The 15,058-nt window shown below is 33.7% G+C and overlaps 2 protein-coding genes across 2 annotated transcripts; both read left to right on the top strand.

Moving 5' to 3' along the window:
* Positions 1 to 5,273: 5,273 nt before the first annotated feature.
* LOC125828705 (ABC transporter B family member 11-like) lies at positions 5,274 to 11,177 on the top strand. Its single transcript, XM_049508044.1, has 12 exons — positions 5,274 to 5,588; positions 6,069 to 6,123; positions 6,218 to 6,393; positions 6,477 to 6,698; positions 6,790 to 7,028; positions 7,512 to 8,037; positions 8,147 to 8,420; positions 8,694 to 9,550; positions 9,633 to 9,899; positions 9,994 to 10,257; positions 10,352 to 10,645; positions 10,802 to 11,177. The coding sequence occupies exons 1-12, from the start codon at positions 5,274 to 5,276 to the stop codon at positions 11,153 to 11,155; spliced, it is 3,843 nt and encodes a 1,280-aa protein (XP_049364001.1). The 3' UTR covers positions 11,156 to 11,177.
* Positions 11,178 to 12,806: 1,629 nt separating this feature from the next.
* Positions 12,807 to 14,777, top strand: LOC125828701 (diacylglycerol O-acyltransferase 3). Its single transcript, XM_049508041.1, has 2 exons — positions 12,807 to 13,225; positions 13,768 to 14,777. Exons 1-2 carry the CDS (start codon positions 12,857 to 12,859, stop codon positions 14,635 to 14,637), a joined length of 1,239 nt encoding a protein of 412 aa, XP_049363998.1. The 5' UTR covers positions 12,807 to 12,856; the 3' UTR covers positions 14,638 to 14,777.
* The last annotated feature ends 281 nt before the right edge of the window (positions 14,778 to 15,058 follow it).

The raw sequence follows: 15,058 nt of genomic DNA, 5'->3' as shown, positions 1-15,058 counted from the left end.
AATCAAACTTAATTTTAAAGATAAAATAACAGCTTCATTTTAATTGTTATCAATATATTTTAAGAAATTATCGTGAAAAGGCTTTTCTTGCACCTTATTTTAATTTTCATATACTATTATTATTTTTTCTATCATTTTTCAATGATTTTTTATTTCGATTTAAAATTTAATGTTTATTCTTAAAACTCTGCTGGTACAATTAAGGTGGAGTAGAATATAATAAATGATGATTCTTCTACTAAATAAGAAGATATAACGAAATTGAAAGGGTGAATTTTTTATTTTTTTTAAATGGATAGGAAATTCTATTAAGGTATCATTACGTCATCATTCAATATATTTTTAATATAAATTTCATTTGCTGATGCATTTGTTTAGTACTCCCTCTGTCCCTAATTACTTGTTCACTTTTCCTTTTATAGTTGTCTCTAATTACTTGTCTATTTTGACAAATCAAGAAAGAACATTTTTTTACCTATTATACCCTCAATTAAATGAGTACTTTGAAAATTGCAGAACTTTTCATCTACTTCATAATTAATAGGGGTAAAATGATAAACTCACTATGTCATTAATTGATTTCTTAATAAATGTGTCAATTTAAAAGTGGACAAGTAATTAGGGACAGAGGGAGTATTACAGTGTTATTTGACATTATGAGATATTTCTTACACATTTAAGGAGAATGGTACACTGGAATATATATTATATATTAAAGGATCAACTTCATGCAATGGAAGAATTTGTTATTAGCAAATATATTTTAACTTATTTGATAAAAAATATATTCTTCCTCATTTAATAGATGTAAAATTTGTGAAGCTTTATTTTTTTCACAATTTTCATATTATTAAAACAAATAATAATATTACGATTAAACAACAGAGTAAATATAAAATTAATCAAAAATATTTAATTTTAATGATCGTGCGAAGTGCGGCCAAGTTCTCTAATTTAAAACAAAAAAGTCAAATTTAAATGGGTCTACTATAGAATTCCTAGAAATCCAACTTCAAAAATTATGTTAAAAATGGAAATTAAAAAGTGAAATAAATTTAATTGAGAGTTATCCTTCGTCTGTCTCATTTTATGTGACACTTTTTATTTCTCAAAAATCAAATAGTTTAAGTTTGACCATAAATTTGCGTATGATATCTTCAATTTTTTAAAAATGAAATTTATATATTTGTAAACTACGTAAAAATCAAAACATTATAATTCATAATAATTAATAATTCAAAATATTTTAAAGATCTATGAAAAATTTAAGATGAAAGATAAACTAAAGAGAATAAAAGGGGAGAATGGAAAGTAGAAAAAAAGAATAGTTCATCTTTTTGGTGGGCCTCAATGTACAATTTATATAGCTTTTAGTCCAACTCTTTAATGCAATGTTGGTCCTCCCAAACTCCCATTTCTAAATAAGAGTAATATAGTAATAATAAAGAACACAATTATAATGAGAGATGAAAAGTTTATTAATTGAATTCTAAAACTTTTTGGGCCATTAAAAATAATATAAATAAATAAATGAAGAAAAAATGATCCAAAAAAGGAGTTTATTTTTTTTTCTTTTTTATTTCTTACTTACACAATATTTCATTTTAAATATATATATATATATATATATATATATATATATTCTCAAGTCTTAACAGGATTAACATCAGTAATTTTATAATTCGTCTTATCACATGTTACATTTTATGATTTATTGTAGTGAATTTGATGAACTTCATAACATTATAATCGGATCTGGCTCCTCTCCATTTTCCCCAAGTTCCTATTTGGATTAGTGACACATGGCATATGTTAAAATAAATGGTTAAGATTTAATTTCTCTAAGTAAATCTCTAACCATAATTTAATTAATAAAGGGAAAAAGGACAAATATATCCTCGAACTATCGTAAATGGTATGCATATACCATCCGTCATACTTTTGGGACATTTGTGCCCCTGCCGTCCAAAAATTAGAGCATATATACCCTTTATACTAACTGACATATACGTGTCATAATCTTATCCACTGATCCGATATTTATCGACGGATAAGATTGCGCCACGTGTCCCTATTTAGTCTTTTGTTAGAGTGAAGGGCATATATGCTCTAGTTTTTGGACGGCAGGGGCACTAATGTCCCAAAAGTATGACGGGGATATCTGCATACCATTTACGATAATTCGGGGTATATTTGTCCTTTTTCCCTTTAATAAATACATTATATATTAAGTATTAAAAATTATTATAATCTCACTATTTTAGCAACATATTATCTTGTCCATAAATATAAGGAAAAAAAGTTCTCTTCCTAAATATTTTTTTGTACGTAAGATCTTTTTTAATTTTCTTTTAAATAATCTTTTTATCTAATTATAAGAATAATTAACTGAATAGAAGTATAGAAATCATAATTAACCTACCGTACGTACTTGCATCACCGTATCCTTAATCTTATTATGAAATTAAAATTAGTTTGTTAAAATGGTTTGATTATCTATAGGGTAATTAATTAATCACTGATAAAGATGCCTTTAACAAAAAAATAGATTATTTAAAAGAAAATTAAAAAAATAATAATTTTACGTACAAAAAATATTTAGGAAGATAACTTTCTTTCCTATATTTATAGACAAGATAATATATCGCTAAAATAGTGAGATTATAATAATTTTTAATACTTAATATATAATCATAGACTAAGTCTCTGTGTCTTGCGCGCATAGACATACAATAATAATCAGATGACTTCCTTCCTTAAAAGAGAAAAAAGAGCTAGTTCATCCGTTATGATATAATACACGTAAGACACCACGTAAGACTCAAATTGCCATATAAGATGTCACATAGGACGTGTATATTTATTTGTTCAACTTGTATGATGTTATTTACTTAATTTAATTACTTTTGTAGTGAATTATGGGTAACTGTTGGTGAATATCCAACATTCCACCACTATGTTCCTCTATAATACATAATCAACAAAACAAAAAATTTTAAGAAAGAAAGAAAAGAAAACTTGGTTTGTCTGATTTTAGCTAGATGATTTTAAGAAGCAATGGTAAAATTATCTTTATGTGATTTATAGACTATAAATTTGAATCATGAAAGTAATCACTAATATTTATATTAGAGTAAGTTATTTACGTGCTATCCGTTGAACTCTATGTAAATGCAGAATACTTTGTATATCGACTGCCATGTCCAGCGTTTGCTAGTTACTATTTGGAAATTTATGCAATTAAGATTCCTAAATTTTTGGTGGCTCAATATGGTAACCAGTACCTCAATATTAGCAATGGAGTGGTTAAATATTTTTTTATAAGAAACTTGTAATATAATTTTGAATTGTAGTCTCTTGTCCATGGAATTAGCCAAAGTGGTCCTAAAAATAATTATATATATATATATATATAGATATAATATGTTTATATCAAATTATATTAATTTATTACGTTATTAAGTAATAAATAGAGAGAAAGATATATTACAATAATCAATTGCAAAGTAGTTCCATCATAAACATCATTAATAAATAATAATATATTCAATATAATTCTACGTGTGGGGTCCGTAGAATATACGTAGATTTTGTCTTTACCTTGAGAGCAGTAACAGAATTTGCACTTAAAATTCAAAATATGAAGAAGTAGCACACGAAGAAATCGAAGGTGATTCAACATCTACTATATACATGAAAATAATTTTAATCATGTATAAAAATGTAGTAGTTAATTTATCCGAACTCTCCTGACTAGCTCCACCATACTTAAAAGGGTAGGGATCGCATGCATTTTCGATCGACTCTCGGCGTATAGAGGGATCAAAAAGAAGTAATAGCAATAACAAGATAATAAGATAAACGAAGTGAAAGAAACAATCACGTAGTACCAGAGATTATTCCAGAGATCATTAAAGAATAAGCAAATATAAAAAATAATACAGTACTAATCAAGAGTTGTTATATATTTAGTCTTTTTCACTAATTAATACTATGACGTTTTGAGCTTAAACATATAACAATTTTAGAATATTAAATCTATTGTACGAATGTTTAATTAAATAACTAAATTATTGGTACTTTTTGTGACGATTTGTTTAAGGAATTAATTAAATTTGGAGGATATTTAAAAGGAATATATACCCTTTGCTGATGATTTGAGCGTTATTATGGCGCTATCAAACACTTTGCCAATTTAAAATCGAACTTTGTGTTTGGCCAAGATTACAAAAATCCTTCTTGAATTTTTATTTTTTTTCAACTTTTATTACTAGTAAGAAAATATTTGTTTTTTTCCTCGAGAAACTTGATCAAACACCTTAATCTCTGAAATAAACATTTTTGTCTTCTTAGAAACTTGGCCACACAGGATATTAATTATATTATGTCTTAACACGTCCTATTATACTCACACTTTGACTTTTTTACAATGGTCAAGCATGTGAATAATGAAAATATATCTTTCTTTTTCTTGAGCGATGTGTACTCTTATACCATATTTAATTGTGTGATCCTTAAAAAAAGACAGTTTGGCGCACTAAGCTTTCGCTATGTGTGGGGTTCGAGAAAGGGCGGACCACTAGGTCTATTGTACCATCCTTACCTTGCATTTCTACGAAAGACTGGTTATAAAACTTTAAGTAATATTTTAACTTAATTATGTTATGTCTTAGCATGGAATAAGACATCTTTAATTTATCTCTCAAAAGCATCATTTGATGTGACATTATATATCTGAAGTCTGTTTGAAAGACTATAAATACAAAGAGAGTTTGTTATTCTCATATATGTTTTATTCTTAGTTCATTTTCTACTTCAAGAGCAGCAAGTTCTTTGAGTAAAAACTAGTAAGACAATCATATTACTTTCTTGCAAACATTCTTCTTTTTTTTTTTGAGTCGATGGTCTATCGGAAACAGTCACTTTGTATTTCTCTTATATGTTTTACTTGAGTTGAGGGTCTATCGGAAACAATCTCTCTACCCTTACAAGGTAAGGATAAGGCTGCGTACTGGTATGTCATTGCTGTTGTATAGTTGAATAATCCCAATTATAGGCTGGCTTCATAATCTTGATGTTCTTGTTATTATTATTATACTCAATATGTTCCCATTAGATAGATACTTTTAAGAAAAAATATTGAGGAGTTACTTCATGTTGTACCACTAAAAGACTTGACTTTTTTTGTTTTATCATTTTCAAAGTCATGTTCATTATGCTTTATTATCTTGCTTACAGGCTAGTAATAAAGCGATCGTTGGAGAATCAGACTGATGGAAGAAGAGAATGCGACTGGACGAGGCATTGATAGCATGGAAAATGAAGTTTTAGAATCCTCAGATGGCTCGAATTGTGCACGAGTATCAGATAAGACAGAGAAACAGAAAGTGGCTGCTGCTGATAAAGTTCCATATTATAAGCTGTTTTCCTTTGCTGACCCTGTAGATCATGCATTGATGGTTATTGGTATGATCACAGCTGTTGGTAGTGGAATCTGTTTTCCCCTGATGGCTGTACTGTTTGGAGAGTTAGTTGATTCCTTTGGAATGACCGTGGATAGCAAAAAAATTGTTGATGAAGTTTCTAAGGTACAAGGAATTTTTGATAGAATGCTATTCTGGTTATCTTTTCTTGATAATCTAACTGTCATTGCCCAAATCGTCGTGTTGACCCTTCAGACATCACAGTTTCAGCCGTTGGGCTGTGGCCTGTGAGCCTGTGACACATGAAGTCCAAAATAGCGCGTCATGTTCCTTGTCCTCATCAGCTCACCCCTTCATCATTGGACATTATGCCATCACATACACCCTTAAGGACATAGTATCCTAGTTTTTCCACACCACCATGGAGTCTAATTAACTTTGATACCATATTTGTGACTTTTCGAGTCCATGACATGTAAGGAGACCTCATGGATTTGTAACTGATGCCTCATTGAGCCTGTAATCCTCACATTCTCCGTCATGAGTGTCATATTATCCGATACTTAGATTGTTCTGTAGAAGTTTTGATGAATTGGCTAGTGTTATTTCATTTAAATGCTTTCTTTCCTGTTCTATTTTTTTCAGGTAGCCCTTAAATTCGTATATCTGGCTCTGGGTTCAGGTCTTGCTACATTTATCCGTACGTATACTTGCCATGATGATATACCTTCTTCTATTTTCATGCCATTGTTTAAGTTCAAGAAACCTCACTACTCATACTAGCATCTTTCCAGAGGTGGCTTGCTGGACAGTCACGGGCGAAAGGCAGGCTGCTCGAATCAGATGTTTATACCTGAAAACTGTATTAAGACAAGATATTGGATTTTTCGATCAGGAGACTAACACTGGTGTTATTATCGAAAGCCTGTCTAGTGATACTCTTACTATTCAAGATGCCATCGGCGAAAAGGTATATCTTCAAGACAGGCCATATGTACGTCATTATCATTTGATATATCTGGAAGACTTAGCTGCATTCACATTTAACTGCAGGTTGGAAAATTTATCCAGGTATCAGCTACATTCCTTGGAGGATTCGTAATAGCTTTTATTAAGGGGTGGCGTCTAGCGTTGGTCTTGTCATCTTCGATTCCTCCACTTGTCATATCTTCTGCTGTCTTGGTTATCCTTCTGGCGAAACTAGCATCCCGTGCACAGACTGCTTATTCAGAAGCTGCAACTGTTGTTGAACAGACAATAAGCTCTATTAGAACTGTATGAAGAGTTGGAAAAAGACACTTTTTTTTTTCAATTTTCAACTGTTTCAAAAGTTCTCATTCACTAAGTTGCTTTATCGTTCGGGCAGGTTGCATCTTATACTGGAGAGAAAAGAGCTATTTCTGAATATCAGAATTCTCTGAACAAAGCTTACCATTCTGGTGTACAAGAGGGTTTAGCTTCAGGGCTTGGTTTAGGTGTTTTTATGTTTGTCCTCTACACAAGTTATGCTTTAGGAATATGGTATGGTGCAAAAATGATTTTGGAACACAACTATACAGGAGGAGATGTGATGAATGTCATTATGGCTACACTGATTGGCTCCTTGTAGGTTCCGTTCTGCCTTTTTCTTTGTATGTTTAGTTTCTATCACCCATAGGGGGACAGGGCTGCACTGACTGACTTTTCTTAATGGCATAATACATAGACAGACACACTTGGTGTCAACTGACAACTAAAAACTCCAACTTCGAGTATGCACATCTAAACACCTCAACTCGTCTCTAATTTACAATATGACCATCTAGACACATCCAAAATTCATATGTCATGTCCACGAGACACAATAAGGACAGGTTGGAGTGTTTAGTTGTCAGTTGACACCAAGTTGAGGTGTCTTAATGTGCGATCTCAAAGTTAGAGCATTTACTTGTCAGCTCAGGACAACTTTGAGCATATGTTTACGTATTATGCCTTCCTTTATGAATGATATATATGACGCAGAAACCAACACAATACTAAGCCTTAAATTTTCTGAATTATATTTACTTATTATTGATCTTTTATTATTTCTTCCCATTGTAATTGCAGTACTTTAGGATACGCATCTCCATGCTTGCACGCTTTTGCTGCTGGAAAGACTGCAGCTTTTAAAATGTTTCAGACGATAAATAGAAAGCCGGTCATAGATCCTTATGATATGAATGGACAGAAACTTCTTGACATTAGTGGTGACATTGAACTTAAGAATATTCATTTCTGTTATCCAGCAAGACCACAAGAGAGCATATTTGATGGTTTCTCTGTGTCGATACCTAAGGGAACAACGACAGCTCTAGTAGGGCGAAGTGGAAGTGGAAAATCGACTGTGATCAGTCTAATAGTGAGGTTCTATGATCCAAAGGCTGGTGAAGTTCTAATTGATGGTATAAATATCAAAGAATTTCAGCTTAGGTGGATCAGGGGAAAAATTGGCCTTGTTAGCCAGGAACCTGTGCTGTTTGGTTCGACGATAAAGGATAATATTGCCTACGGGAAGGATGATGCAACACTTGAAGAAATTAAAGATGCAGTTCAACTTGCCAATGCATCCAAGTTCATTGATAAATTGCCTCAGGTCAGACTCTAGAGTTGTTTTATTTTAATTTCCATCAAGTTATAGCTATCTAAATTTCTTCTCAATAGCTTATAAAAAATATTTTTGGCCATTGCTCCTTCTAATTCAGGGACTAGATACCAGAGTTGGCGATCACGGAAATCAGTTATCCGGTGGCCAAAAGCAAAGAATTGCTATTGCAAGAGCTATACTGAAGGACCCCAAAATTCTACTTCTTGATGAAGCTACAAGTGCTCTTGATGCAGAATCTGAGAGGATTGTTCAAGAGACATTGGATAGTGTCATGATCAACCGAACTACGGTTATTGTTGCACATCGCTTGAGCACAGTAAAGAATGCAGATACAATAGCTGTACTTCAGGAGGGAAAGATCGTCGAAAAAGGTGAGTCATATATACCATCTTTTCCAGTCTGGATTCCAGATTGTTAGTTAATCATGCTGAAACCAATGTGATTATCCTGGTTTTTCGAGTTTCATACCTGAACTATCAGGTGTGGGAGTTTCCTACCTGATAGTTCAGATATGAAACTCGAAAATCGGAATACTATAGGTGTGTTTTTGGCCCTTCACTCTAGCAGAAACGTATGTACGTTTGTTAACTGGCGAATCTTGTCTCTTTTCAGAATGCTAATTTCTTATCCCTTTCAAACTTTAGGTTCCCACTTGGAACTAATGAGAAATAAAGAAGGAGCATATGTTCAGCTTATCCAGTTGCAAGAGCTTAGCAAATATTCAGGAGAGCAAGAGTCAAATGAACTGGATAGTGAAGAGATAATCATAAATCAGCAGATTCCTGTGACACGATCAGCAAGTAGGGGCTCGTCGAGGATTGAGAATAGCAGCCATCATTCATCGTCCATTTCAGATAGTGCAGCAGAGAAAGCAGTTGGTGAATGTCATGATCCTAATTCAACAGTTGTATTGAGTAAGGATAAAGACAACACGATTTGTCGCTTGGCCTTAATGAACAAACCCGAGATTCCAGAATTATTATTTGGTTGCATAGCTGCAATGGTCAATGCTCTAATATTACCTATTTTCGGGGTACTTCTTTCTAATGTTATCAAGACTTTCTATGAGCCAGCTCATGAACTCAGAAAGCATTCAAGATTTTGGTCATTGTTATTTCTTGGTCTAGGATTGGCAACTTTACTAGCAACACCCTTGAGGACGTTCTTTTTCGCTGTAGCAGGATGTAAGTTGATACGGAGAATTCGCCTAATGTGCTTTGAGAAGATAGTTTACATGGAGGTTAGTTGGTTTGACAGAAAGGAGAACTCGATTGGGGCAATTGGCTCTCGACTATCTACAGATGCAGCATCTGTCCGAGGTATGGTTGGAGAGTCACTCGCTTTGCTTGTGCAGAACACGTCAACGGCTATAGCTGGTTTAGTTATTGGACTAGAAGCAAGCTGGCAATTGTCACTCATAATGATAGTTATGGTTCCTCTAATTGGATTAAATGGATATCTTTACATGAAATACGTTAGTGGTTTTGGCGGTGATGCTAAGGTTAGCTTCAAACTTCTGTACTAACAAAATGTAGCAAGTAAAATTAGCAATTAGTAGTTATGCAAGTGAAATTTTTTGGCAGAAATTATACGAGGATGCAAGTCAAGTTGCGAGTGAAGCAGTTGGAAGTATCAGAACAGTGGCTTCTTTCTCTGCTGAAGAGAAGGTGGTGCAATTGTACAAAAGAAAATGTGAAGGTCCAGTTAGAGCTGGAATAAAAGAAGGGCTAGTGAGTGCTGCAGGTTTTGGTTTTTCGATGTTCTGCTTGTACTCTGTCTATGCTGCCAGTTTTTATGCTGGTGCTCGATTGATGGAGTCCGGTAAGGTCACATTTGCTGAGGTTTTTCGGGTAAGTCTCGAGAGGCAAACATAAAATTTTTGTCAAGTCTCTCTTTACAAGTTCCTTCTCTTTGTCATTTAACTTTCCTACTTCTAAATTTCAGGTTTTCTATGGTCTTAGCTTGACAGCTACCGCGATTTCTCAATCAGGTGGACTTGCTCCTGATTCCACCAAAGCCAAAACTGGTGCCTCTTCAATCTTTGCACTTCTTGACCGGCAATCCAAGATAGACTCGAGTGATAACTCAGGAATGACATTAGAGAATGTGATGGGAAACATTGAGTTTCGACATATCAGTTTCAATTATCCAAGTCGACCTGAGGTTCAAGTCCTAAACGATCTATGCCTAGCCATTAGCTCCGGTGAGGTAAATCCTAACGCATTATTCATAGAATCCTTTTCCAGTCTTGTTACGCGATTTGACAACAATTGTGATGTAAACATGTTATCTTTTATGTTAGACGGTTGCTCTGGTGGGAGAAAGTGGGAGCGGAAAATCAACAGTTATTTCCTTGTTGCAAAGATTTTACGATCCGGATTCAGGCCTAATCACATTAGATGGAATAGAAATTCAAAAGCTGAAGGTGAAATGGTTGAGAGAGCAAATGGGACTAGTAAGCCAGGAGCCTATATTGTTCAATGACACAATCAGAGCCAATATAGCATATGGAAAAGAAAGTGATGCCACAGAAGCAGAAATATTAGCTGCTGCTGAGTTAGCAAATGCTCACAACTTCATCAGTGGCTTACAACAGGTACGCCTTAGTCTCAAACAAGTTGGGATCGACTATATAAATCCTCACTTCTTCAGTTAAGCTCAACATTTTCTAGAATTTGCAGACGGACCTAAAATCTACACAAGTATGTCAGACAGATAAAGAATCATCATGTAACATAGACTTAATGTGCAGGGCTATGAAACAGTAGTTGGTGAAAGGGGCATACAACTATCAGGTGGACAGAAACAAAGAGTTGCAATTGCAAGAGCTATAGTAAAATGTCCAAAGATACTACTACTAGATGAGGCCACAAGTGCGCTTGACGTGGAGTCTGAGAAAGTAGTTCAAGATGCACTTGATAGAGTAAGATCAGGCAGAACAACAGTTGTGGTGGCTCATAGATTGTCCACAATTAAAGGAGCTGATGTTATTGTTGTAATCAAAGATGGAGTCATTGTGGAGAAAGGAAATCATGAAACTTTGGTTAATAGACAAGATGGTATTTATGCTTCTCTAGTATCAAAGTCTGCTAGCACTATGAAGTAGTACATAAAAGGGACACCCCGGTGCACAAAACATCCTGCATTCACACAAGTTTCGAGAATTAAGGGCCACAAATCTATGGAGTATGATGTAGGCGGTATACTCCGATTCAAACATCAGTAGTTGATTCTACTGCTTGAATATGTGACCTATATATAGGTCACACAAAGACATGAATAATGAAGCAGTACATGTACTATTTTTTATTTTGTTCTCAATGGTGGTGTCTTGTCTAACTTACACGTACTTCAATTATTTCATCGGATACTTTTTTTTCATTACACCATCCAATAAATACATGACATTTGTCTTCACGTATACTCTTATATATAAACTATAGTTATTTAATACATATTCCGACCTTAATTCTTATTTAACTACTATGAGTAATATGATTCGATGTAAATATCAAGAGTTAGAAACTTAAAGGTGAAAGACATGAGGGGGTTGCAACCTTATATCAAAATATGGATTAAGTCGTATAAAATAATTGGATACATTTTTTATTTATAGTTATAATAGGTTATTACTCTATATTTTACATTATCATATCAGACTTGATATAAAGAGACGTTACTTGCTATTGACTAAAAGTTAGCTTAACTAAAGAAAAAGAATAAGAGTAGTAAGTTGTTAATTTCACACTTGATTAAGGAAAGGAATAAATAATCCTTTTTCAATTTGGAGAATTTTTAAGTCGTGCAAGCAAAGAAACCCCAAAAAGAGATTATTTGCTTGCTCCTAAAGTAACTTAACAAATTCTAAAGCTAATTAGTTTAAGACCTAATCTTTATTTTAATAATTAATAATTTAAGGCTCTAATTAATATCGTATTTTTCAAACTTTGGTAATAAGCAGGTACACAATCAACAATTTTCTTTTTTATGTTCTAGCTTTTTCCTTTGTTATGGTTTAATATGCATATATAATTAATATCTCTAAATATTTTTGCGATCACAAACATTGCACTAAAAAAGAAAAATCTATCGCTACGTACTAAATATCTCTTTTGGTGTAGTGTATATGAACATTACACTAAGGTGACACGAACGTTCATTTATCAACATAACATCAATGAAATTGTTAGAATCCCTCCGCTCTTAATTAAAAGTCTCAGATTCAAGTCCTTCATTAATAGTGAAATTAAAATATAGAAATAACATCTACTAAAAATTTAATACTTCCACCGTTTCAATTTATTTAACCTATTTTAAACGGACATAAAAAAAATAGGATAAACATATTGAAATGGAGGAGTATTTCTTTTAATAAAATATTTCCTAGGATAATTATCTTAACTTTAAAAAAAACAAAAAAAAAGTGACACCGCAGAATCTGCCACGTAATCAATTTCCACATCACCACGTGTCACTTACCTGGCACAATCACAGCCGTCCATTCCCCTAAAACTCAATCGAACAGTTCAACGAACACTACAAACGCGTGGCGGGAATAAGAAAAAGCGTGGGAAACTTAAAACTGTCACAATTTAGCGAGTGTACATGCCACATCATCATCCACCTCATCTTCAACCAATCAAAATCCTCCACGTCAGAAAACAGTTACATCAGTTATTCAAACTTTTTAATTTTTTTTCCTTTATATAATAAAAAAAGGAAGAGAGAAAAATAAATTAATTTTATAAATTAAAGGAAAAAAAAATTCTTGTTCAGTGTAAAGTTGAACAAGAATTTGATCATCATAATGGAAGCCTCTGCCGGAGTTTTACGCCGATTTCCTTCAGTCACCGGCGCCGGTGCCGGAATTAGCAACAGTCCATTGAATCGTAGTTGTAGATTTTCATGTGTTAGTTTGAAATCGGTGAAGAAGGAATTAGTGGGTTGTGAGTTTTACGATGAGGGTTGTTTGGAGTATTATTCTTCTGGTAGAGGTGGAATTATTAGGTGTGGGAAGAAGAAGAAAGAGAAGGATATGGGGGAGTTGAAGAAAACGAAGAAGAAGATGAAATTACTTAAGGGTTTGACCAGGAATTTGTCGAATTTGAATGAGATGGGATTAGGGTTTGGTTGTGATGTTGATTTGGTTGATCAAGTTCAAGGGAAGACAATTTCGGTAAGTTTTTTATGAATTATGCTTACTAGCTTTAGCAATTATACATAGCCTTGTTGCATCGGCTTCATCTGAATGAAGTACTTTCGATCAATCGAAAAAATACTATAGGATCAAAGCTAGAGTTTAAAAATCCTGGATCCGTCTCTGATTATAGGCTTAGCCTTTGCTATATGTGGTTTAGGTGAAGTTCATGTGAAATTTATAGCAATTTGTAAAAGCTTAGATCTTACTAGACATTGTTGGCAAAAAGATTGAAGTTTTCGAAGTGGGACATTGAATGATTGTTGCAGTGTTATCGATTTTGTTGATTAGTAATTTTGTTTAACATGATTTGCACTTTTAACAGCATATTTTGGTTAATCCTCCAATGTGAACCCCTTCCCCTGTTGTTGATTTGCTAAGTTTAGTTAGTAGGATTGTAGGAACACACAATTGTGTGAATGATTTCGATGGAAGTGCGATTTTGTTGTAGTAGATTTAGTTATAATTACAAAGGATGTTGCTTTTCTAGTTTATTTATGTTGTTGTTTCTCTCTATGTAGGAGGCGGCGGATCTATTGCTGGGACAGCTTCAACAGCTAAAGGCAGAGGAGAAGGAGTTGAAGAGGAAAAGAAAAGAAGAAAAAGCACAAATGAAGATGAAAGTAGCAGCAAGTCAAGTACATAGCAACACAAGGAGCTGTGCAATGTCATCATCTTCAAGCTCGTCTTCAGAATCGAGTGAATCAAGTGATGATGAATGTCAAAATTTGGTTGACATGAAAAGCCTGAAAATCGGAACACTTGCTCAAACAATTCCTGAAGCGTGTGATCGAGCACTTGAGAATGCAACACTAAATCCTTTCCTTTCAACTCCAGAAGTGGATACAACAGTAGAGATCTCAAGCATGCCATCAACTTCCATGGAGGAATCAACTGGGAAGACAACAAGTTTAGAATTTTCAGTCCCTGAGCAAAAAGGCGAATGCTGCTTGGAAGCTAGTGATTGTCACATTGGCAATGTAGGCAGCAGTATCACTCTAGGCAGCAGTAGGTCTAATGTATCATCTATAGCAGCAGCTACAACAATAACAGCAGAGGGGACAAAGAGAATCGAAGTATGTATGGGTGGTAAGTGCAAGAGATTTGGCGCTGGAGCGTTATTAGAAGAATTCCAACGCGTTGCTGGGATTGAAGCTGCAGTGTCTGGTTGCAAATGCATGGGTAAGTGTAAAGTTGGTCCTAATGTCAGAGTTTCAGGGTGTAGCAGCAGCTCGGACGCCTTCCAAGTCGGTGACTCGGTTGCTGTTAGCTCTACTCCAACTACTAGTAACTCTCTATGTATTGGGGTTGGCTTAGAGGATGTGAGTCTAATTGCAGCCAATTTACTTGGCAGATATCAAGAAGTAGGGCTGGCTAATGCTTTGCCTTAAATGTTCTTTTCTTTCATTAGCAATATAGTAGGTAGGTTTTTTGGGATTTTGGCAATGAGTTTGAATCTTTTTATGTTATGTAAATATCAGCAATATAGATAAAGTTTGCTATTTATGTGAATACTATCATTATATAGTGAGATTATTCTTTTTATATTTGGTATAAATTTTGATTTAAGTCCTTGTGATGTTTCATTTAACATATTTAATCTTCAAATGATTTGAATTGTGTATTTTTGAACACCTTTACTTGTAAATCTTAACAAATGTAACATAATTGCTAATTGCCTATTAACATATTTTCTATATGAAGGACTAAACACACTCATTTTAGGCCATGAAATGTGCTGCCCATTTTGATATTCGAGACAGGCAAAAAGGCGATAAAAATAGTTAGAAACAAAAAATGTTTTCACCATAA

The sequence above is a fragment of the Solanum verrucosum genome, unplaced genomic scaffold (genome assembly GCF_900185275.1).
Source record: "Solanum verrucosum unplaced genomic scaffold, falcon-dt-bn FXZP01000273.1, whole genome shotgun sequence".
Classification (NCBI taxonomy): Eukaryota; Viridiplantae; Streptophyta; class Magnoliopsida; order Solanales; family Solanaceae; genus Solanum; species Solanum verrucosum.
Note: the sequence above shows the minus strand (reverse complement) of the source record. Positions and strands in the feature narration are given on the sequence as shown.